The sequence below is a fragment of the Equus caballus genome, chromosome 14 (genome assembly GCF_041296265.1).
Source record: "Equus caballus isolate H_3958 breed thoroughbred chromosome 14, TB-T2T, whole genome shotgun sequence".
In the NCBI taxonomy this organism is placed as follows: Eukaryota; Metazoa; Chordata; class Mammalia; order Perissodactyla; family Equidae; genus Equus; species Equus caballus.
The window spans coordinates 28,462,545-28,487,786 of record NC_091697.1 but is presented as its reverse complement, the minus strand read 5'-3'; the positions used below and the strand labels follow the sequence as shown (position 1 = coordinate 28,487,786).

Sequence of the window (25,242 nt, the reverse complement as noted above, 5' to 3'; positions counted from 1 at the left end):
ATGTATTTTTTAATAATTTCCTTATGATGAATTCTTAAGAGTGGAATTGTTAACTCAAAGGATTTAGAATATATCAAACTTTTATAACAATTATAACCATAAGAATAGCTGGCATTAATTGAGTGCTCGCCTCACAATGACCCTCAGAGGTAGGTACTTGGGGAAAAGACAGCCGATACTCAGAGGTGAAGTATCTTGCCCAAGGTCACACTGCGGCCTGGTGAGAGGTTCAGGCCATGCTCTAAGAGGAGCTGGCTGGTACCTGTGATTTCTGGTCCTCTTTAGTGCTTGGGAAGTCATTTTGTGACTGGACACATTCCCAGTTTACTTCCTCTCCTTGGTGATGGGTTTGATTTATTTTCACAACCAGCCCACATAAGACCCTCCTATTGATCTCAGGAAGGCGAGGAGCCAAATGTGACATTTTTGATAAACTATTGGCTAAAGACAATTAGATGGGAATATGCAGTAAATAAGAAATCACACCAGCAAACCTCCAAGAGGTAAAAACCTCTGTTCTTCTGGCCTCATGGGAGAGTGTTTGTGCATCTTGGAATAGCCTCGAGATGTTCATCAGTTTCCCTGAACTTGACCCCTATACTGTGGTCCACTTGGGCCTTCAGAGTAGTACCTTCCATCCTTCCCCTGGGATGGATCAAAAGACAGCGTGAGGAGGGCATGACCTTGTGAGAAAATGAAATATAAAATCAATCCATTCACGCACTCAACAAATAGTCCCTGAATGTACCAAGGAGACAGAGATGAAAGGCATCAGCTCTACCTTTAGGAAGATGAGCATCTGATGAATTAAGCAACTATGGTGGCACCATGTATGTAGGGAGGGCCATGAGATGTAGTATTGAGAGGAAGATAAGAAGCGACCCTCTAGAATCAGCCTGGCCTGGGTTTGAATCTTCTCTCTGCTCCGTAGTAGCTGAATTTCTGTGGAGAGTCTCTCTAGGTTCAGTTTTGCCATCCGTACACACATGAGGACTGTACCTCATCAGGCCGTTGGGAGAATAAGTGAGATAATACCAAGCAAACACCCTATGGAGATCAACCAATCAATCTGACTGGTCCACACCCCTTCCAGCTGGCTCACAGGTAACCTAGCAGCCAGTGGTCTCTACAGGGAGAATGGCAAGGCCTCTGGCTGAAACCGGTGCTGATAGGCAAACTGAGTTTTAGCTGGTCCACCTCAAGGCTCTAATTCAGATAGCAACGATCAGAGTCCTCCAACTCAGTCAAGTGATTCCTGTCTCCTTTCAATCCTTTTATAAATATGTGAAGTGGCGGGGGTGGGTCCCTCTCCTGGGGCACAATGCACAGTGCATCCAGCCGTGTCCAGCCCAAGCACAGCTCTCTGGGGGATGGGAGGGGGTGGACGGCAGGCATCCTGCTAGCACTATTGTGTTGTACATTTCTTGGAGCCGATGACGTGTATCATTTATGGAGATTGTTCCTATCCCTTGCATAATAAACCCATCAAATATTAACTATTACTAAAGAGTTGGGTACAGGAGATTTAAGAGCATAAAAGTAGGTCACCAATTCTAACCTTCGCAGGATTTTAGGACAGCTTCCTGGAGCAGATGCTACCTGAGCTGACTCTTGGCAGGTGAGTTAAGCAGATAAAGAGAAAGGAAAGAAGGGGAAGACCTTTCTAGGCAGAGGGCAATGAAGATCCCCCTTGTTGTGTGGGCTGTGTCGAAGCTTCACAGAGTGAATGTCCTCTTTTTAGACACTATGCTTTTCCTTAGCCATCGCTCGCCAATGAGGACATAGCTTTTCCTTTGAGAACTGGCTCTTGCAAGGCCAGGAGTGACCAAGGCAGACGGCCCTTCTGGAGGTTTAGCGGCTGTGACCCTATGTTGAGTTATTGCAGATTTACAGCCATGTACACAGCATCAGCAAGGAACACATGTTAAATGAAAAGGGCAAGTGGTCAAACACCAGAAAGCTATGAATTACCCTTGTAGCTGGGAACACATGCTTTTATGGACTGAGGAAAAGTCTTGGAAATAGGAAATCGGGACTTATGGTTTTCAACCACTTCCCCTTGTTCTCAAAAATTTCTTGTGAGAAGGTTAACATTCCCCCAAGGAGACCCTGTCTTCAGATAGAGACATCATTCTGCCAAAGGCAGTCCATAGCATTGGATTCTGCCAACATCTCTTGAGCGCCTACCGTGTGCCATGTGTCAAGGGACTGCAGCAGTGGACAAGGCAGAGCTGGCCCTACCCTTGTGTGGCCAGTGGGCACTGGCATCGAGACCCTTCCAAGAATTCCCAGGAAGGGCCACCTACCAGGATATGCATTGTCCCTGCCTTGCCCTGGCCTGGCCTCATTACCTAAGATTTACCCCTGTTTCTCTTGGGCACCCCACTCTGAAACAGCTCTGCGAAGGAGGGTGCTAGGATGTAGTCCACAGCGGTAACGATGGTGCTGACGTCCTTTAGTAGTGCTCGTCTATCCTTTGCTCTTTATTTTTCATTCCCCTTACATCACCCCTCCCATACCAGAGACATTCAAAACATACTCCTTTGAAACTTGAAAACTACGAATTTAGGCTTTATATATAGGGTGGGGAAAACTTGGCAAGACCTGTATTCTACTTCTCTTCAATCAGCAAACCACCAAGCCACTGCCAACCCCGAGGGTCCTGCAAGGAACCGGGCATGGTGAACACACCAGACAAAAAGCTCTCTTATTCTTACAGAAGAGGCTCTGCTCTCCTCTTTTATAACCCTTCATCAGAGCCTTCAGCCTCTGCCGACCCTCCACTGGCCTCCTATCACACTACAAAGAAAATCTGAAGTTGTTCTGGAAGGTCAAGTTCTATGAAGGCAAAGACTTGGGTGTTCTGCTGCGTCTCCAGTGCTCACAGCACTGCTTGTCCATAGTAAGGGCTCGGGGAATGTCTGACGGAACATCAGACAGAGGTTCCTTTGTAGGCTGATTCCCTTGTAGGCTGACCACCCAGCCATCTCTTCCTCACTCCCTCAGCTCCACCGCACTGGCCCACTTGCTCTCCCTCAGTCAGGCCAAGCTCATTGTGTCTCAGAGCTTTTGTAGTGGCTGTTCCCTCTTTCCAGAATGTTCCTTCCCCAGGTATTCACATGGCTCCTCCCTTACCTTTATCAGACATCTGCCCAAATACCATGCCCTCAGTGAGCCCTTTGCAGACAAGGGAATCTAAAACTGGACACTCTATGCTCCTATCCACCTTGATTTGTCTTAAATCAACTTAATTTAGATAGCATTTACAAACCATTCAGTGCACACATTCTAAGTGTAGGGTCTGAGTCCTAGAATTTGAAAACCGTAGCCATCTGAATAAGCAGCACCAGTCACGTTATAGAGCACTGCCACCTCCAGAAGCTCCCCTCTGCCCCACACCAACCTCACCGCCACCCCAGGCAACTACCCATCCGCTCTGTCACCAGAGATGGGGTTTGTCTTCCCTAGAGTTTCATAAATGGGGAATCCTGTGCTCTTTTGTGTCTGACCTCTTCCGCTTGGCATAAAGTCGGTGAGATCCACCCGTGTTGTTGTACATATTGGTGGTTCGTTCCTTTTATTACTGAGCAGATTTCTAGTTGTATGGATATACTATAATCTGTTTGTCATTCACTTGTGGATGTCCATTTGGGTTGTCTTGGGTTTCCTTTTTTAGTCACAGGCCTCATCAGTCCCTGACATTCTATCCCTCCACAGCAATGTCAACCCCTAGAGGGCAGGAAACTTGTCCATTTGATTCACTGCTGTGTCCCTGGTGCCTAGAGCTGTGCGAGGCTCAGAGTAGGTGCTCAGTATGTGTTGAATGAACCAATAGTTCTATGTTCATTTTCCCCCATAACATAAGGCCTGGGCAAGACGCAGGCTTGAGAGCTGCATTTCAGATCTTTCTTTCCTATGAATCCCAGTCTAGCAAACTTTAGGCTTCCAAGTGAAACCAGGTGTCAGCTGGGGCTCCCTGCCCAGCCAAGACCAGGCTCAGCGTGTCTGCGATCTTGCCATGATTTCTGAGTTCCTGAGGTTTCTTCCTCTGTATCTCTTGACCGTCGCTTTCCTGCCCTGTGACATCCAGGAATTGTGCTCACTCTCCTTGCTGGTTTCCTTAAGAAATTCGGTGACATCGAGGATCTTAACAATTTCACTTAATTTTCCCTAGGATTTGGGAGTGTGGGCAGGGAGTCACAGGAAGAGGCCACATTGTGGCCTGGCTGGTCCCCAACATTCTTGCTGCTCTCTCTTTCCCTTCCTTTATTTCTCTCTAACTCCACTCCCCGTTCCCAGTAACAAAAACATTCTTCCTTTGTCTCTTCCAGAAAAGTCCTGCCTGCACCCAAGCTCCTTGGTTTCTTACTTTCTACTCTAAGCAGTTGGTTAAAGGATGGTTTTCCCAATAAGATTAGTAAAATTGCTTCATCTCCTTACACATGGGCAGAGTACGCCTGAACCAGAGGCACCCCAGGCTTTGTCTTAGCACCACAGCCTCACAAGAGGGGAGAGATACTGTAGGCCAAAGAAACGGGATCCAAAAAATGAAACAAGTCATTGGTCCCGAGTATGGTTCTGTTTCCAGTGCTACTTCTCCAGCAGGCTAATTCAAGAGCCCCTTTATGTCATCAAAGGCCCTCCTGCCCTTGACCCGTAAAATACTGTCCCCTTCCAGGGACAGCCTCCCCTCCGAATGAGCAAAGCTGGCCAACACCGCGTGCTGCCTGCCTGTTTGTTCGGCATATTAAGTAGCCTGTAATGCCGTGGATTGAGGGCATGCTCTCTGAAGCTGGCTGCTTGGGTGTGAATCACAGCTCCACCACTTACCAACCCTCGAGCAAGTTACATAACCCCTCCATGCCTCAGTTTCCTCATATGCAAAGTGGGGATAATGATTCGTGTTCAATAGGGCTATCATAAACATTAAATAAGGTAGTACATGTGAGTCACTTAGAGCAGTGCCTGGCCTCGTTACATGTTACCTTGTAGAGTATCATCTGAGCAGTTAGCAAACAAAAATATAGAGAAACTGCATAGTGTTTACTAAAATTTCCTAACAACTTTTCTTAAAGCAGTTATGTCCTCTCAGTAATGGTATCGCCAAAACTCCACTGTGTTGGTATAGACTTCACTCCTGGGATTATTTCCATTGGGCCTAAATCTTTTTCATTCAGTCAGTCATGATCTTTGCTGGGTACCCTCTAGGTGCCATTCAGTGCTCTGGGCACTGGGAATACTGTGTCCAGTGAAACAGATGAGTCTCCCACTCTTAAGAAGGTTGAATCCAAGAGGAGGGAGATGGGCTATAAATTAGTAGCTAAGTAACAAGTTTTTTTTCAAAGAGTGATGAGTTTTTGCTGAGGACAGAAAAAGGAAAAGTGACAGAGATATTTTAAAATGAATGGTCAGGGCTGCCCTTTCTGAGATCATGATATTTAGACAGGGCAGGATTGACGAGAAGCAGTCAGCTGTAAGAAGATCAGGAGAAAGAGCAGGTCAGGTAGAGAGAGTAGCTCATGCAAAGGCCCTGAGGCTGGGATGAGCTTGGCATGTTCCGGGAACAGAGAAAAGAGCAGAAGGCGGCAACACAAGGAGGAGGAGTTTGGAGATTGGCAAAAAAAATCTTATAGCCCAGATACAGCCAACACCCAGCAAAGCCACCCAGACCTTCCCTGGCATCCTTGTTTGTCTGCTCCATTGAGATGTCTGCCTGTCCTCCAGGGCCCCACCTGCTTCTGCATGTCTGACCCAAGCACTTCTGAACTCTGCCTTCCTCCTCCTTCTCTGTTGAGTGGCATCTTGAGAACACTTACAAACTAGGCCAGCCACAAGATATGCTGGCAGCTACAGCTAGGTTCTTTGAAAACTTGAGGCAACCTCCCATAATTGTTAAAACTCATGCAAATTCAGTTCAATTCTTCTCTTGGCCACCAAGCATGGTCAATGGTATGTTACTTAACTTCTCTAGCAGCCATCGTTCTCTCCTGAGAAATGGGCATAAGAATAGGGTTTCTGGGAGGACGAAATGAGATAACGTGTGTCAGCATTTGCCATTGTGCCTGGCACAGAGCAAGTACCCAGAATAAGAATAGTCTCTTCTTACTTTTGATGATTACTTTTCCCACGGCTGCAAGAGGACGTGTAATGAAAGAATCGAGAACTCCCCTATATGGATGTATTCTCCCCTGCTCCTTATTTTAAGGCACTGTGTTTGGTTCCTCTCTGTCTTCGATTTGCTTGATCCTTGCCTGTGGAACCTGGCACAGTGAGATGTCACAGTCTGCACATACAGGTGCTGTTTCCCGTCTGAAGGCTTAAGCGCTCATTCTCATAGCTGGTGGGTGAGTGGCCCCAGCATTGCCTGCAGCTGGGCCAATGGGCATCTAGTTAAGTGACTCAGACCCTGTAAGTAGGAACTGAGCAGGGAGTCCTGGAAAAGCTAAGGGGAGCCAGCCCCTCCCCAGGGCACAGCGATGCCGCGGTCATCCTTTCCTTCAGCATTCAGCCCCTCTGAAGGAGAGAAAAGAAATTGAGCTGAGCTTTAATGAGGAATCAGCCAGCTGCACTTTGCCACGGGCCTGGCTGGAGGCAGAAAGAGATGAACAGGCCCCTACGAGTGACCCACCGCTGCCAGTCGTCACCAGATGTGACCAGAGACCCCGTGGTAATGTGGCTTCAAACAGCCCTTGCTCACACCTGCTGCTTCCCTGCAGTCCTACCAACCGCTGAGCGTGCCCTGCCATCTGAGGTGGAATCAGCATCAGAAACAGGGAGGCCGGGGACGTTGCCAGTGTGGAGCAAGGGAGTGGCAGGCCGTTTGTGGGAGATGTCAGCATTTACTGCTTTTCCTGTCCATGTCAACCCTCAATGGGCAGACATTCCAAATAGCAATAAAGTTATTTTTGCCCCTTTCCCAGGGTCCTGGACCCAGTAATAACATCTTCCTGAAGGGCAAAGAGTCTGTCTTTAATCTCGCCCTCTTTGGCAGGTGTGTATCTGTGTGGCTTCCAGAAGCATCTCTCAGCAGCACGTTCCCTGCTTGTGGACACTTTCCCACCTGGGAAAGTGCCGGGCCACGCTCAATGGTCCAGCCTCATCTACTCTCTCTTCCAGCTCCTCTGGAAACCCACTAAGTTATCTTAATTACCATTCCTCCTTGGTCTCTGCCAAGAAGTGAGGGAGATTTATAATTGGATCAGTCAGATATTTGCTGTGGTTTATTTCTTTGCCTCTCGAGTGCTCGTAAAAGTTGCATTTTCATGCCACTTTTGGGTATGACTGATGATGCAGAGGCACAGCCCTCACATTGCATGCCAACATGGGTTGTTTTTCAAAGGCCAAGGAAAAAGAGAGGACTGGGGGTGGGGGTGTTTATTTTGGGTTATTGCGCTATCATCCTCTGGGTGGCTTATTGCCGAGTCAAGAGAGACGAGCTGCCTTGAGAGACAGACTTCCTCCCGCAGCCAGCCCGTGCACACACACATCCCCCCGTTGGGATTTGGACGTGCGCCTCTTAATCCTCTTCCAGGGCTTCTGCAGATCTATTAGATAGAATGTGCTATGCAGCAACCTTCTTAGTCAACCAAGCACACTGAGGTCCCCCGAGCATCGCTGCATCCAGGATTGATCATGATGGGGCCCTGGAACAGAGAAGACAGATGTCCCTGGTACTGAGCCTGAGTTATCGATCCCCAGTGCTGGGACATGAAAAAGAAACTCTGGCCAGGGCCTCAGCTTTTGGAAAATGGCCTCCTTCTAGTGTCAGCCAGGCTGCCAAGCAAGCTGGCCAGACTGCAGTCTAGGAATCCTAGAGAGTGGAGGCTCTCCTGAACCAGATGGCCTCCGTGCAAACCAGCTTCCTCCTGAGCTCCTGCTCTCCCTTCCCTGGAAGGCAGTCTCTGTGTTTGGCTGGGTTGATACACCTTGTGTTTCTAGCTTCCCACCCTTCTCCAAGTGATGGCAGCTGTGAATGATGCTACGTGATGATACTCGGTATATGGTGACCTATGAGTAAGGTAACCATATAGTCCATATGAGAGCACTTCTGAGAGTGAAAGGAGGAAGGTGAGGTGTAAACTCAGACTCTCCTGGGCAGACTTGGATAAAAAGACACTCTACACATAATAGGTTGAAACTTGGCCCAGTGGAAAATATGCTGGAACTTATTATGATCTTGAACTGGGAAGGAGGAGAAGCATGAAGCCAAGAAAGCTCTGAAAGCTATGCTGAAGTAACAAATAAGTCCCAACATTTCAATGGCTTAGTTTAATAAGTGTTTACTGTTTGCTCGTGTCAAATTTCAGGCTTTCCTCCAAGTGCTAATTCTAGGATCCAGGCTATTCCAATCTTGCGGCTCCACCATCTTGGGCTTTAAGGGTACTCTGGCACCCTCCAGAGGCAGATAAGAATGGAGAGAGGGCAAGTAGGAGATTGCAAAGGACGTTTTATGGCAGGGTCTAGAAGTGGAGCACATTCCACAGCTTATGTTCTAGTGACTGGAACACCGTTACATGCTCCCACCTAGTGGCAAGTGGGCTGGAAAAGAGCAAGACCCCAGTGTAGACAATGGCTAACAGTGTCTACCACGGCAGTCAGTAAGGAGCAGTGTCAAAGGAGGAAGGGAAGGAAGACAAGAGAAGGAGCAAAGAAAGTCCAAAGGAGGAAAGCATGCATTGTACATCATCCCACTGAGAATTGGGAAGGTGAGGTCATAATGGCCTAATAATGTCGGCTTTCAAATCTTGATGCTATATGTGAGTGCTATAACATCTTGGGCCTTGGCGTCCTATCATATGGGTGTTCTGCACTGGGTGGTGCAAGATTCAAGCTTGCCGACTGTGACTCTACCCCTTTCTCTCCTACCCAAGAAACCACATGAGAAGACGGGGGGGTGAAAGTGATGATTATTAGAGACAAAACCTTGACTATATTCCAACTCAGATTTTCTTTAGTGGAATTCGTTTGCAAATGTAGTATTTCATTCATTTGATATTTAACAAATACTTATTAATCAGACTCTGCTTCAGGTGAATTAGATGCGGCAGTGAGTTGTGATCACGATAGCAGAAACTTGAGGCTTGCTCACCATATGCAAAGTACTTACTATTCTGGGCACTGAACATGAATTGACTCATTTAATCCTTACAACAATGTTTTGATATAGATACTATTATTGTCCCCATTTTAACGATAAGGAGACTGAGGCACAGAGATTGTAATAGCTTGTGCAAGTGTCACGGCATGTGAGCAGCAGAGCTAGGATGCTAACTGAGGCAGGCCAGCTCTGAAGTCTTCCCTCTTAAGCGCTCTACCATGCAGACGAAATCCCTGCCTTCCTGAGGTTTACTTTCGTCTGAGTAGACTGACAATATACGTAAAAACGAATTCTATCATTTCAGGGGTGATAAGTGCTTTGAAAAACATAAAGATCAATAAAGGGGTACAGTATTGAGACACTGCGGACACTATATCATCTCACCCCGACATGTCCCAACGCCCTATTTGAGAGCGCCTGGCCCACAGCTTCATCCCTAAATGAAAACTGCCTTTCATGCTTCCGTGGAGGAGCTCTGAGGAGCCAGCCAAAATAGACGTCCTCTCTCTCCTCTGACAAATGCCTTCTCCCACAGTAATTTGATTGGTTGAAGAGCGAGCACGGCTGCTAGTCCTCAGCCATTTGTGTGCCCCTTGGCTGGTCAGCCAGTGCAGCAAGAGATGACGGATGCCCAAATTAATAATGAGCAATGGCCCGACACAAGTAATCACTTTCCCCAAACTTTCCCTCATGGGGGTGATATCCTGGACCCCAAATGAAGTATATTCTTCTCACCTCGGCACCAAGGAAGTTACACGCATCCCTCTGGCTGACAGCAATTTGTAGACGTGGGTCTTGGTAGTTGGACATTTACAAGGTTGCTAAGGAACAAATGCTTTGGTTTCAAAGGTCGCCAAAAGCAGCATCGGTTTGTCATATCGCTTCAAATCATCTATTTTGTCCCATAAAGACAGCTATGACCAATGGGATATAGAGTAGAAGGAAGATAAATACAAATACTCGTTTCCTGAGAGATGGGGGAAATTTCCACTCCGTAAGCAATGACCAGCTGCCATCCCCCAGATGTAAAAACCAGAACCACGCTCTTCTCTTCTTTGATCATTATGATTTGCAAGTAAGTGACTCAGCATCACGAGATACTTAATACAATGGTTGTTATCTTCCAGGCTCTGCCCGAAGCATTATGTCACGTCAGCCTTGTAACATCCCTGAAAGTTGCGAGTTATTATTCCCTAGAATGCAAACCAGGAAGAGGCTAAAAGTAGATGCCTCCAACTTCAAACACTAGCAAATGGCACAATCAGAGTTCAAACCCAGCTTTGTCTGACAGCAAAGCCCTTGCACTGAAGATTATAGACTCTTTGGTTTTCAACTATCACATTTTAGATGGGAAAAACTGGGAATTCTGGTGATGGAGAAGTCACATTAGTAGATTCCTGGAGTTTCATTCTGTGAAGTTTGTGAAAAGGATTAGAGTTGTCCATAATCTATAAAAACCTTTTTATGGAGGAGAAAGTGGTGAAAGAGAGCGTATTCCCACAGTGCTGGTTTTAAGCTGCTCAAGGCCTCCACTCGGAATTTCTCTGGGAGTCACAGTGCAGATGACGTTGCCCTGCCGTGATCTGAAAGAGTTCACAAGCTTAGTCCATTTCTACCAAGGTCTGACCGATTTTCTTGTGGACGAATAAGAAACACTGGGGTCCTCTTTGCCTTTTCCTCCAGCCTCTCTGTCCAGCCCATGGTCAAGCAGTGTCCTCTGTTCCTTAAAAATGTTCCTCTGAAGTTGTCTCCTCTTCCCATTCACTATCCTAAGGTCACTATTCCTTGTCACCTCATGCTTGGGTTTCTGCAATCACTTCCTAACTGGTCTTCTTGCTTCTTTTCATTTTCCCCTTTAGAATACCTCTTATCCTGCCTACAAATGAATTCCTCAAAACATTGCTATCATCACATCAGTCACTGCTCACTAGTCTTCAGTGGCTCCCACTTGCCCACCACAGAATTTCACCATTCTCTATGACAGGCCTCTGTTGGGTCAACTTGCTCTCCCCATCCCCCACATCCTGGTAGCCTTTGCTGTCCACTCCCTCTCTCATGGATTGCTTCTAGTTCTGAACCTGGTTTCCATTGAAATAGGGTTTAATTTAAAAAAAAAAAAAAAAAGATTGGCACCTGAGCTAACATTTGTTGCCTATCTTTTTTTTCTTCTTCTTCTTCTTCTCCCCAAAGCCCCCGAGTATTTACTTGTATACTTTAGTTGTAGGTCCCTCTTTTTGTGCTATGTGGGACGCCACCTCAGCATGGCCCAATGAGTGGTGCCATGTCCGCTCCCAGGATCTGAACCAGTGAAACCGTGGGCTGCCAAAGTCGAGCACATAAACCTAACCAATCAGCCACAGGGCCTGCCCCAGGGTTTAATATTTAATTGTCGGTTTGTCTGAGGCCAGGCACTGTGAGGACATGGACATTGCAGCTGAACAGACCTAGGTTCAAATTTTGGCTTGGCCATTTAGTCACTGTGTGACTTTTGAGAAGTTGCTTGACTTCTCTGAGCTTCAGTTTTTTTATCTGTAAAATAAGATACAAATAGTAGCTATTTTGCAGGCTTTTTGCAAGAATTGAATGAAATTATAATGATGGTGATGATGACGACAGCTAGCTTGTATTTTATATTTGCTCTGTGCCAGACACTGTTCTAAATATTATCTTATTCCTCACAGCGACCTATAACATAAGTACTATTATTTTCAGTTTTGCAGATGGGGAAACTGAGGCACCAGCAGGTGAAGCTAGTAAGTGCCAGATTCTCTTCCAGGTAGTCTGGTTCCAGGCCCTCATTCTTAACTACTCTGCTGTACCACCTTCCTTTAGTAAATGATCAATAAATGGAGCTGATGGGGCCGGCCCGGTGGTGCAGTGGTTAAGTGTGCATGTTCCACTTCAGCAGCATGGGGTTCGCTGGTTCGGATCCCAGGTGCAGACATGGCACCGCTTGGCAAGCCATGCTGTGGCAGGCGTCCCCCATATAACGTAGAGGAAGATGGGCATGGATGTTAGCTCAGGGCCAGTCTTCCTCAGCAAAAAGAGGAGGATTGCCAGCAGTTAGCTCAGGGCTAATCTTCCTCAAAAAAAAAAAAAAATTAAAAAAAAAATGGAGCTCATAACTTAGGTCCAAAAGTCCTTATGTGAAACTCTTGGGGAGCCAGATGTGTTTTTGAATTCAGAATTTTGAGAGTTATAAAAAGGTTATATTTGGCATATGCTATATATTACAAAACACCCCAGTGGGGCCTGGAGCGATAACCCATCTTTCTCTCTCTCTTTCTATCTTTGTCTCTCTCTCTCTCTCTCACACACACACACACATACAAAGAAGAAGAAGCAGAAGAAAACATAATAGTTTGTGTTTTAAAGCTTTTTAGATTTCAAACTGCAGAAGAGAGATTGTGGCCTATAGTAATAAAACTATTGGCAATAATTATAAGCATAATAGATGGTGACTGTTGGTACAACTTTTGTGACTCTTGTTTTACAGGATGAACTCACAGTAACATGTACTCAAAAGTATTTCTCAGTTAACTAATGAGGTGGCAGGAAAAGGTGCTAGCCATGGACCAGGTCTGTACCCTGTTTCACACGGGGCGCTCTCTCTTCTTTTCCTAGTATGACTTCATGGAGCGTCTGGATGGGAAGGAGAAGTGGAGTGTGGTTGAGTCACCCAGGGAACGCCGGAGCATACAGACCCTGGTTCAAAACGAAGCCGTGTTTGTGCAGTATCTGGACGTGGGCCTGTGGCACCTGGCCTTCTACAATGATGGCAAAGACAAAGAGATGGTTTCCTTCAACACTGTTGTCTTAGGTAGGTACGGGATCTTGGAGGTAATACGCCGTGAAGGGAAGGATGGACATGTTCTGGGCTTCTCTGCAGAAGGCACACCTTCCAAGGTAGTTTCTACCATGTAGGAGAACAAACCAGAATCCTTAATTTAGGCCTCATAGTATCACCCCCCTAAAACTAGTCTTGATTAAAATACAAATGCTGCTTAAATCATGAAAGGGCCACTTTGAGTTGCAAGGACTCAGTTGTGGTGAAGAGCTCGGGTCAGAGCCCCTGGCTCAAGGTCTGGCCATGCAACCTGTGTCACTCATTGGACTTTGTAAGCCTCAGTCTCCTATAGAAACTGAGAACTAACTAGTAAAATGGAACGAACTAGTTCCCACTTCACAGGGCTATTGTGAGGTTTAAATAAAATAAAGTATGTAAATCTCTAAACACACAGTAGAGCCAGAAAATACTGACTATTCACATCAGCTCAGAATTTCTCTTAAAAATCAAGGAAAGCTCAAAATAAAAAGTTAAAAATAAAAAACCTTAAAATTAAATCAGGCAAAAGATATAGACATAAGAAAAAAAAATCGTATCTTTGTTCCCAAGTAGGTGAATCTCAAAATGTTTTAATTAAGCACTTGTCATTTTTGGCATGTTTTTAGCCCTGCTTTTTATTAGCTATCATGGGAAAAGCTAAGATTTTATCCAAAATTTATTCTCATATATACATGCCATTTCCTGAAAGAGGTCTTCAGCTTAAGAAGATTTCATGAAGTTTTCTAAAGCAAACCCTAAGAATTTTAACAGTCAAATAAAAGCTACAGATATTTTCATTAAATTTGCTTTGTCATTAGGTTTTAATCTTCTCACTGATGATAACTGATCCTGGGTAAAACATCTGTGAATCAGGGCAGATTGTTAGATCCATCTCTCAGAGGAATAAACTGAGGTTCAGAAAACCGAGTTCTTCAAGGTCCCAGGACATGGAAATGGCGGCAATGTCTTGGGCTACTGGGCTTTGCCTGTTCCCTTTCTGCAACAGCATCTTGTCCCAACAGCATGTAGTTGAGGATCTCAAGGTTCACTGGAGAAGCCAAGATAAGATGGTTTCATGAGGAAAGGCCTGGTGAAGCCAAGATTAAAGTCCAGCTTTTCTTTCCCAAGCTAACTGAGAAAGTCACTGACTTTCCTGAGCCTCAATTTCATTTGTGGCAAGGTAGTGCCAAGTCCTTGAAGGAAAGGATGATGTAACTTCCCGAATGGAACACATCTGGAATGGAACTGGTAGTCACTAAACGAAGACCGGTGATTTTTAAGAGCACATCTTGTACAGCTGTTTTTCTATTGACTGCATTTTAAGAACTTCCCTGTTGGCCTCGTGGATTTCTCTGAGGGGTTGGTTCCCTGATTCTTGAAAGATCTATTTAAGCCAACCTGAAATTCAAGTGGTGGTTCTTCATGGTGGCCACAACTTTAGAGTGGTACAAAATCAGATAGGATTTGGTATTGACATAGGATTGAAATTAATCCTTATTCTCTCTGCTAAGGAAAGATTGGCCCTATCAGGGCCAGCCAAATCCTCTAAAGCAGGGGCTGGCACACTAGAGCCCATGAGCAGGGTCTGGCCCTCTGCCTGTTTTTATAAATAAAGCTTTATTGGAGCACAGCCATGTTCATCTGTTGGCATATTGTCTATGGCAGCTAAAACGACACAGTTGAGTAGTTGCGACAGAGACAGTTTGTCCAACAAAGCCTAAATATTTACTGTCTGGCCCTTTACAGAAAAAGTTTGCCAACCCTTGCTCTAAACTCTCGTCATAAACTTTGTATAATGAAAGGCACTAGGAAAGTCTTCCACGGTTAGGGAAATTTCCAGGATTGGGTTATACACCAAGGGGGAAAAAAAGTAAAAGGATAAAAACTAGCTCACAAAAGGAAGAAACTAGCAACACATTTGGAACTAGTTTGAGATGTTGAGATAAAAAATGATCTTTAGATTAAGAACATAGTGAGAAATTATATCCTTTTTGTCACCTTGTGTTTAAACTGAAAAGGCTTCATGCATACCTAACAGTATAGACCCCACACAGTAACTGGCTTATTTGGAGTCTACAAGGACTCAGTGAAGTGGTTAATAACAAAAACCCTAACAACTCCCCATTTATAGAGTTGACCATGTGCCAGCCTGGATTCAGCCCTCTGTGGGGACTAGCTCAGTCAACCCATTCAACAGTCACATGAGCTGCGTGCTGCCAATATTCTGTATTCTGGTTGAAGATGCCAAGACTGAGAGAAGTTCAACAACTTGCCAAAGGTCATGCACATCTAGGAAGATGTGGAGTCAGGATTCAAACTCTCCAGAGTTGAACCACTGGATTGCTTTGGATTCCAGCCAAATGAGTTCCTTTTCCCCTGCACAGTGAGTTTTCTGGGGGCCACATTGTCTAATAATGGCTTCTGCCCTCCAGCTCCTTTATCCACATTGACACAGACATGGTAGCAAGATGCCCCTCCCCCAGGCCATTACCCTCACTTGCCTGTCGGAGCTGGGAATAGCAATTCTCCCCGGAGGATTTCTCTTGTCTGGTCTGTAACTCAGAGAGGAAGTCAAAGGTAATCGGCCTAATAGTTGGGCAGACATCTTGATAGAGCAATGATAGTAATTGGCCTGAAATGCAAGGAAAAGAACAGTGTTTTATTTGGTTCAGAGGTTCTCCCACACATATCTATTATCAGAACATTCTCCATCAAGAGCAGCCATGAGTGCCAAAAGGCCCTGTGATGCGAAACAGAAGGAAAAATGTGAGACGGATGCCAACCAGCGATCACACTAAATGCACCTTTGACTCAGGGAAGTCTTCTGATGTGTTTGGGAGAGAAGCAGCCTGCTTGCAGAAGTGAGTTTCATCTCAGGGGACCACAGAGCGGCATTCTTGAAGCACATGCAAATTTAGTGGAGGCCAGCCTCCGTGTGTGTAAAAATCCCATTTCCTGGGCTTACTCTCATGGCCTGCCATTGTTTCCTCAAGAAAACTTAAACCACATTGACTAAAAGGAAAGCTGGTAATATTGCAACAGCAATATTTCATCGAGTGTTGGAAAAAGACTGAAAAGGGTGGGCTTCTTTTATATTTCAGCAGTACCGCATAATTTCTCCCCTCAGAAACTACAGGAATCCTTCAAATGTAAGACCTCGGCAAAATTAACTGAAAAATACTCTTCATTACAGTTTTTGCTTGTTTGGAATTCTCCTACCCTCCTGCATACGCAGGCATACACACGTGCGCACACAAACACACACTTCAACATCTTTTTACCAGGGACCTACAGTGTGCCGAGGATTGAGATTACCTGGTGGATGATTGAGATCTGGTCTCTTCCCCACAGAACTTGGTGAGACAAGGCAGATATGTAAAGAGGCAATTATAGGAGTTAGGGGAACACAGAGGAAGGGTACAAAACCCACATGGAGTGGAGTGAGGAAAGAATGATTCGGAGCTAAATATTTTCTAAACAGAGAGTTACAGATGAATACCTCAGCTAAAGGGTCAGGGAGGCCTTCCAGGCCAGCAAAGAGTCTGTGCAAAGAGACCTCAGTCCTTTTGCATGGAATTCTGATGGCAAAGAGCTCCCTCAACCTTCTCTGCTTTATCTCTGAAGATGTTCCCTTTGAGAACAGGGATTTTTGACCTCAGTGATGTCAGTTTCTACCAAACCATCCCCAGACCCAGATGCTCAGTGAGAAACAATCTCAATCTCCACCTTGCTGTAGAAGTGACTTCTTAAAATGGAAGCTAAATAATGCTGTTTCTACCTTTAAAACTTTTCATTTGTTCCCGTTGGTCCCAGAATAAAATCCAACCCATCCACATGGCCTACAGGGCCCCGGATGCTCTGTCCCCCTACCTGGATCTTGGCAAACTCATTTTATATCACTTTTTTTTGTTTTTTTGCTCCCCTCCAGCCACATTAGATTCACTTCTGTCCTTTTGCACCTCAGGGCCTTTGCATAAGCTATATCTCCTGCCTGGAATACTCTTCTCCTAGCTTTTCACTTGCCTGTTCCAGCTTACCCTTAAATGCCACCTGCATGGAATAGAGAACCCATCCCTGGCCATCCTCCCTAAGTGGCTTCCTCCTGTTATTCCCTATCACAGTATTCTGTTCTTTTCAAAGCACTTATCACAATTTTTACTTGTTTTATTTGTTTGATGATTTGGGGGGGTGGTGCTGTATCCTCTATGACAGTCAAAGTTCTATGAGGGCAGAGACTGTCTCTCTTATTCACCATTGTATCTCCAGTGTCTTTTACCATGTCTTGTATAATAGGTGCTCAATTAATAACGTGAACCGTATGTCAAGAACCATGACTGGTCTGAGATCTCACCCTAATTGTAAGCTAACACATTAACCTGCCACAGTTACATAGATGTTAGCAGAAGACGTGAAACTCCTGGGTCAGAGACAAGGGACTTTATTACTCAGAGCCATGCAATACCCAGAGCATCAGCATGTGTGCCAGTTCCCCACGCCCCAGTTCCCACAGGGCAGGGTGAACAGGGCCAGGTGATGCCCACACAAGCAGTGTGTTGCGTTACAGGAGAGAAACCCTCAGTTCCTGTGCCTGAGTCTCAGAGAATGGGCAGTGAGTCTGCCCGTGCTTTGCTCTAGAGGGAGACGTTATCTTTCTTATGCTAGATAGTTAGTAAATCCGCCCTTTGCTCTGGAGACTGACATTATCTCTGTCTCCAAAGGCTGTTCACTGTACTCATAACCTTGAGAAGGTAGTTCAAAACTAAGGCAGCTGGTGCTTCTGCTTATAAGACACTTGGAAACATGAGAGACCCATGGAGAATTGTCTCCCAACACCATGTGAAAGTGCTGATTTTTGACCTGCAAAGGCTGCTACTTCATAGGATTCAACCTCATGCTTTTTGAATTAATGAATGATGATGAATAGATGAAACAAATTGATAGCCACTTGGATGCGTCTCAGCCCACCTTTATAGAGCCAACCTCACGGAGTTTCTTCCTGAAGTGTTAATTGTTAGACATTAAAGAAACTGGCTGGATGGACTCTATAGTCTTTTACCTGATTTTGAAGAGGCAAATCCACTCACTGAGTTCTCCTCAGAATGCCAGAAACCAACTGGTTCTGGGAGAAGAGAGCTGAGAAGTGAAATGCTGTAGAAAGAAAGCGCTGTGCATGGTTTGCGTTTTCAGTCCAGAGTGGGAGTAAATGGGAAATTTGGTTTCAAGGGGAAACCTCCTTTACCACTCTCAGTGACCCCAATAGAAACAATTGGACTTTATAATCTTTCACGCAACATCACCAAGTCAATGGCCCCAACTCCCCAAGGGTTGTGTAAAGGTCACATTTTGGACATAGTGACTTGTATTTTTCTTTTCATCATCTTAGTAATTTGGAACTTGAAAGTCTAAATGTGTTTATTTTAATTTAAGGCAAAAATAAGGATAATAATAATTTTAAAAGAATATATCTGTGCCTGTGTAGGCCCAAATCAACATGAAAATGTTCCCAAATCCCTTTGAAGGTATTATTTGAGAGCATACATAGAAAGGTAAATCATGAAATAAGATGGCTATGCCGGTTCAAACAAATGGGAGCTAATTGATTTTCGGGAAAAATAAGATCCACAAAAGCTAGGCATAAAAGGACTTTTGTATAACCCAAAACCTACTACTTAATGAATCCCAAATCATGTCTAAATGGATCAGTCTTATGTATTTGGATTTTTTTCCCTTAAAGCAGGGAATTTTTGTACTCTACAAACCTGAGATCAGGAACAACTGCTGTCATTTGGAGAATCACCCTCTATACCTGAAGCTAAAAGCTGATATCTTACATGACAAACCAAATCTCAGAGTGACAGGATGCTTTTGGTGGGAGGGAAACTCACAGTGTTTAAAAACTTGTCAACATTCGAACACGGAAATTTTTAGTTTTTAAATCCAGATAAGTAGTTTCTTTTGAAAAAGCAGAAGTTGCAGCAACACTAGCCCTGCATTCCTGCCCAGGTTAATCAAATGGAGAGCAGTGGTTACTTCCATGCATTGTCCAAGTTGCCCTACTCCCCACCACTCCCTATTCTCTTCCTTCACTCACTTATGCCCCCTATAAGCCCCATGTAGGCATTTGAGGTCACTACCACCAGTCTTTAAAAACAGTTATTTTTTTTAGAAAAAATGGATGGCTGATTATTAAATTGTTTCTCCAACAGGCAGAGGAAAAGGTGGTTGCTAAATTTTTCTCTTTTTCAGATTCAGTGCAGGACTGTCCACGTAACTGCCATGGGAATGGCGAATGTGTGTCCGGGCTGTGTCACTGCTTCCCAGGATTTCTAGGAGCGGACTGTGCTAAAGGTATTTGCCACTGCTTCTCTGCAATGGTTGAAAACAGAAAACAGGCTTCTCAGAGGGGCTGAGACAGGGGGCCCCAAAACAGCCTGCACAAAGATTCCGCTGGGACGTCTTGTGAGCCCAGGCATGCGGCAAGGCCTAGCCTTTCGGCAAAGGGGGGGCTTTGATATATGACAATTGGCCAATATACCTATAGGAGTAGGGCAGTTATGCTTGGCACCGAGGTGTGCTGAGAAGAAAGATTTGCTAAAAATGAGATGGTTGGATTTCCTGTAAAAGCAGAGGTGAATTACCATCACTCCTTTCTTATAATCATTAACTTCTATGTAATGGAAGATTAAGCATCTCAGGGTTAGTAAATTTCATTCATTCTGGCCAGCTATGCTCTTAATCTAGGAAGCGCTATTTATCTTGGTGGAATCGGTTTTAAATTGTATTATTAATTTATCTACGCTGCTTTGCACAGAATGGCGGGGGCCCTGGGATTCTTGGGGGAAAGGTAATATGAGAAAGAAAATGACTCTCACAAGAACAGCGGATTTAGGGGCTGCATATTTAGCTTGTAGGAAACCTTGAACATGACCTTCAAGTCGCGCTGTCAGAGGCAAGTGTAGCGGAGAGCAGAGCTTCTCACACTTTTTAGACACGGTGCATGCTGACACACACATGTGTATTCTAGATAAATACGACTACAAAATTGAAATAAAGCTTTCACAAAAAAACACTTATCTTTACTCCATGTATTTTTTCTATTCTATTCTATTGCATTTTTTTAAAATACTGGAGGTTTTTTTGTTTTTTCTTTTTTGAGTAAGAGTAGCCGTGAGCTAACATCTGCCAATCCTCCTCTTTTTTTGCTGAGGAAGACTGGCCCTGAGCTAACTTCCGTGTCCATCTTCCTCTACTTTATATGTGCGATGCCTACCGTAGCATGGCTTGCTAAGCAGTGCCATGTCCGCACCTGGGATCTGAACTGGCAAACCCCGGGCCGCCAAAGCAGAACGTGTGCACTTAACCACTGCGCCACTGGGCCAGCCCCTTAAAATACTGGTTTTAACTTACTACACTGATTCTCCACCACCAGTAGGTCTGAAAAACAGTGACGGAGAGGTTACAAGCCCTTGCTCAGGCATCAGGCACTCCTGGGTTCCAATCCCACCTCTGCCATTGAGTATCTCTGTGACCTTGAGCAAGTGGTGCAACATTTCTGAATCTTGGTTTCCTCCTCTGGAAAAGCGGGCAGTTCCTCATAAGTTCGTTGTTCGGATGGTATGAGATTACACATCCAAGGCTCTTCGCAGAACACCTTATTAGCCCTCAAAGGGGTTATTTTTACCATTCTTATTTCTGTATATCATATTTATGTATATATTTATATAATCTTCTCATTATTTTTCTGTGATCTTCATTAAAAGACCATCCTGCCTTGACATTCTGACAAGCAATTTTTAATAAAACTACTGTGTGAATGCTAAAGAGTGCCATTCCTTTTTCGCACCCTTACCACAATTGCTGGAAAAATAGTATTTCGGATATTCACAATATTTCAAAAATTTGCGATTCCCATCCTTCTGAACACTGACTGATTAGCGAATGGGACTGTTTTGTACTTGAAGTTCTGGATCTGGTCGCACACGCCTGAGACAAAATCCTAAACGGCACTACCCACAGACATATCATCTATCACACAATAACATGAAAGGTTTGGTAAACTTGAAGCCCCCAGGCAATTCCCTTGGCTATTTTTCGGCCTTAGTACACTCTGCCCAATGGCATTTGGACACATCCCCAAGTAGACAGTGGAGCCTGGAGCTCCTACCAGCTAGCACTTTGCTCAGGCTCCAAGAGCCCCGATGGAGGAGAGTGGGTGACACAATGCATCCCCTTGCCGAGTGCTTTTCCTAGCAAGGGCTTTAAAGGAGGGAAAACCTCAATATCGTTTGAATGGCTTCTCTTGCGTAATCTAATTTTCCTGGGAGTGAAGGCATTAATGAGAGGAAGGACAAAATAGTCCTTTTATATGTGGCTGCAAATGGGCTGAACACTCAGCTGCACAGCCTGTGAGCTGTAAATGTGTATTAACACTGACACACAGCGATGTATTATTAATCCTAAAAACCATGTGTGCTCTGGCTGCACATCCAGTTACTGGCCTTTCAGCCCTAAGTACCCTGGCCATTTAAGAACTCTTCGCTCTAAATCCATTTGCAGATGAGCGTCCATTCTGCATTATGGATCTGTAATGGGGTGTGCATTTAGCTGCTTAAAAGGACTCTCGGTGTGTGTTTTGCATTCACCACCTGTGCTGTGGCTGGGCACACACTCCAAGTGTGCATTAGCCATGGTGTCTAATTGATCCCTACGAAACAAATATCGAGTGGCTGTTAAGAGTAGTTACTCCTGCAGACTCAGGAGCTCCTGCAATCGGCCTTTGAACTTGCTGTATATTTTAATTTAGCTATTGATGCATACAGTGGACAGAATTGAAGCATTTAAAGAATAAAATTGCTTTCTCCATTTATTCTTGACAAAATTGGCTTAAGAGTGGTAGGAGCCAGCTTCTCCCTCTCAGCCCTAAAGATGTTTCTTCCTTAATATTTTCGAAGTGGACACAGTTTAAACTACTTCGTTAATAACACTTTCTCCTTATTCCAAATCTCCCTTTCCCAAAGTTTGCTCTTTCAGGTACCATTTTTATGATTTTTGCCAAATTCATGGACCATCAGTGTTATTATTTACTTAACATATTTAAGTCAACTCACTATGTTTACATAGATGAATTTATTTTGAAAGGAACAATGTCAAAATCAAAAATTAGAAAAGAGAAAAGAAGAACCCATTGCAATGAGTAGGGAATATTAATATCACCTTTAACCCTATTGAGAGTAACATTTTCCCTGCAATGATCATTTAAGCCAGCTCAGCTTCTCACACGCTCATTTCGCATCAAGAATCCCAAAAGTGGACACGAGCACGTGTAAGCCAGCCTGGCTTCTAGAGAGACTCAAGCCTTGAACATTTCGTCTCATTAGTGTTGGCTCCTAAAAATTACTAAATTCACTAACTATACCTGTGTGATGAAGCGAGAAACCAGTGAAAATAGGCACACAGATTTAACCAACTTCAAGTGGGTAAATCTAATGATTAGTGCCAAATTTACCTGTGGTATATTAAGCCTCTACTTCAGAATGTTTTTAAGTAACAACTAATAGTTATCAAGTAATAAATATGTACCAGGCATTGGGCAAAGTCCTTGATACATACTATCTTATCCATTCTCATATCAACAATATGAGCTAAATTGTATTTTAACCAATTCCCTCACAATATTTTAAGCTTTTCGTATTGAAATCATTTTAGATTTGCAGACAAGTTGCAAAAATAGTACATAGAGTTCCTATACAGAGTTCACCCAGTTTCTCCTAATGTCAGCATTTTAAATTATCATAGTTCAATTATGGAAACAAGAAAATTAACATTGATGCAATGCTATTGACTAATTTACAGACTTTTTTCTAATTTTGTCCTTTGTTTCCTGGTCTAGATCTCACACTGCATTTAGTTGTCATGTCTCCTTAGTCCCCTTCAATATGTGAGGGTTCCTCTGTCTTTTCCTTGTCTTTCTGACCTTGACCATTTTGGAGAGTGCTGGTCATGTATTTTGCAGTAGGTCCCTTAATGTGGGTTTGTCTGATGTTTTCTTGTGCTTAGTTTGAGCTTACGCATTTTCAGCAAGATGCTGCACCCTCCTCAGTGCATCTTATCAAAGATGCACCTCTGATTTTTAATGAGAAGAAATTTTAAACGTGATTGTGTGTGTGTGTGTGTGTGTATGTGTGTGTATACACCTTCCCCCTCTTACACATAAGGCAGAGACACTGGGAGGCTCTATCCCATTGGTCCTGCACAATTTGTCAGTGGCTATGACAAATTGTCACTCACAAATGACTTTTGAGCCCAAGAAGCTCCTAAGTGTTAGCAGGAAGTAACCTGGAGCAGACAGGATGAGGTAATGATGTTAGCAAGGGCAGAGAGCAAACACAACTTGTCCTGAGTCTCTTGCTACCCAGAACGGTGCATGCCATCTCCCGGCCGTGGCCCAGGATCATTTGTCTTCTTTCCTGATAAAAGCCCTTAGGAGGGCCTGAGCCCAAGGCCCTCCGTCATCGCAAGCTCTCATTCACCTTTGTTCCTTCGCTGACAGCTGTGCCCAGGGTGCGCGAGTTCTGCCAGTTTCTGCTACTGCAGGCAGCCGGCAGACTCAGGCCCTCCTGCCGGGGGGGAGAATTTGCCACGTTAGCAAGCAGATTCCCATCACATCCGAGCGACTGGATATGTGTCCAAGTGACAGAAATACGGATTTACGCTCTTGACCTCACGCTGCGCCTCCCATGCCCTCAGATGTGTGGTGCAGGTGGCAGCTCCTTGTCTTCTTATAAACCTGCCAGCCTGCATCAGGCATCTGAAGACGTCCTGACAGTGAGTGGAGGAATCAGTCAGCGTGCATTTGCAGGGAATTCATTCCACAACCCCACCCAGCGGGGGCTCCTGAGGGGCTCAGAAGTCAAAATGGAAGTGACCCCCACACCAAAAGAACATATAAGGGTTCTAACACATTGTTCCAAGTCGTGAGGGGACAGAACTTATTCGTGTATCTGACAAATGCTTAATATGTTCCTACTGTGAGCCAGGTACGGTACCGAGTGCCAGAAATCCCATGATGGGCAAGAGTGCCATGGCCCTGCCTTCCGAGAGCTTCCAGTCTGATGGATGCACACAATCGGCTAGTGGGAAATGTGAATGCAAGTGCAGAGCGCTCTGATGTGGACTTTCTGGGCTGTTGACATTACTAGGGAGGAGAAAAGGAAGCTTATGAATCAATGAAGTATGGATCTATGAAAATAACCAGTTAGTATTAGGGGATGTGCAGAAAATTCCTTGGAGAGAGAGTCTAGCAAAGCGACTACACTGCATAGTGTCTTTCAGTATAGAATTTCATTAATTGTGCAATGTAATATGCAATGTGTTCCAATTCAGAACTTGAGGAAGAACGACATTTCTTTCCCAGTGATGTGTACCGTTTTCCATCGGGTGCCTCTGCTGGCCGGCTGTCATTGTGCTTACTACTCAAGTCATCATTTAGTCTACAGTATTCCCCTTGCTTGACTTTCTCATTACTTAAATGCTATTTGTGGTGGCCTAGATGCTTTTTAATTATGATTCTTTTTTCTTTTATTTATTTTTATTTGAAGGTCTTTCGTTGACTTAAGATGCTTCCTTGGGCTGTTTATAAAGCAGCCTTGCATTTCAGAAGAGATCTAAGACTTCTGACTGTTCTGTTTTGACACTGGCTCCTCAGATGGCTTATTTGGTTCAGAGCTCGAGGCCCCAACCCGCAGCAGAAGCCTTACTTGTTAGGTAATGCACATTTCATAGCTATTAGAAATGACAACTCCTGCTGCTGAACAGCTGTCAGGGGAGGCCCAGAAATGCCACAACCACGGGAACATAAAGCCTTCTCTCTAGGGGTTGCTTTCAGCTCCTACCCAGCTTCTGTGGAGACTTGAAAAAAGGGAACGAGGATCTTGCCGTTTTTCTCCTGTTAACTGGCAAATGTACCCACTACCCAGTCCCTCTTGGGGTTCTAACACTAAAGTCAAATTAGAATCATCATCGTAGCTGACATTTATTGAGTTCTTACTATATGCCAACTGATGTACAAAGCAACTGCGTAATTATCTCGTTTAATCATCAATAGCCCTATTTTATAGATGACGATTATCCCCGTTTATAGATGAGGAAAATGAAGCACAGAGAGGTCAAGTAACTTGCTCGCGATCACTCAGCAAGTAAGTAGTATTGCTAGGATTCAAACCAGGCAGTCTGGCTAGGACTCTTAAGACCAGACCAGCCGTGAGATTAACCTCAGAAGGTGTGAGGTGTAAGGAAGACGTGCAATTGCAGGCAGTTTGTG

The 25,242-nt window shown here is 44.6% G+C and overlaps 1 protein-coding gene across 29 annotated transcripts in view; it reads left to right on the top strand.

Moving 5' to 3' along the window:
* Positions 1-25,242, top strand: part of TENM2 (teneurin transmembrane protein 2) — a 3,416,041-nt gene that overhangs the window by 3,239,326 nt on the left and 151,473 nt on the right. For all 29 annotated transcript variants that reach the window (XM_070232931.1, XM_070232936.1, XM_070232935.1 and 26 more), the window contains 2 exons: positions 12,722-12,917; positions 19,170-19,271. In XM_070232931.1, coding sequence (XP_070089032.1) covers positions 12,722-12,917; positions 19,170-19,271 — 298 coding nt within the window. The remainder of the gene's footprint in view (positions 1-12,721; positions 12,918-19,169; positions 19,272-25,242) is intronic.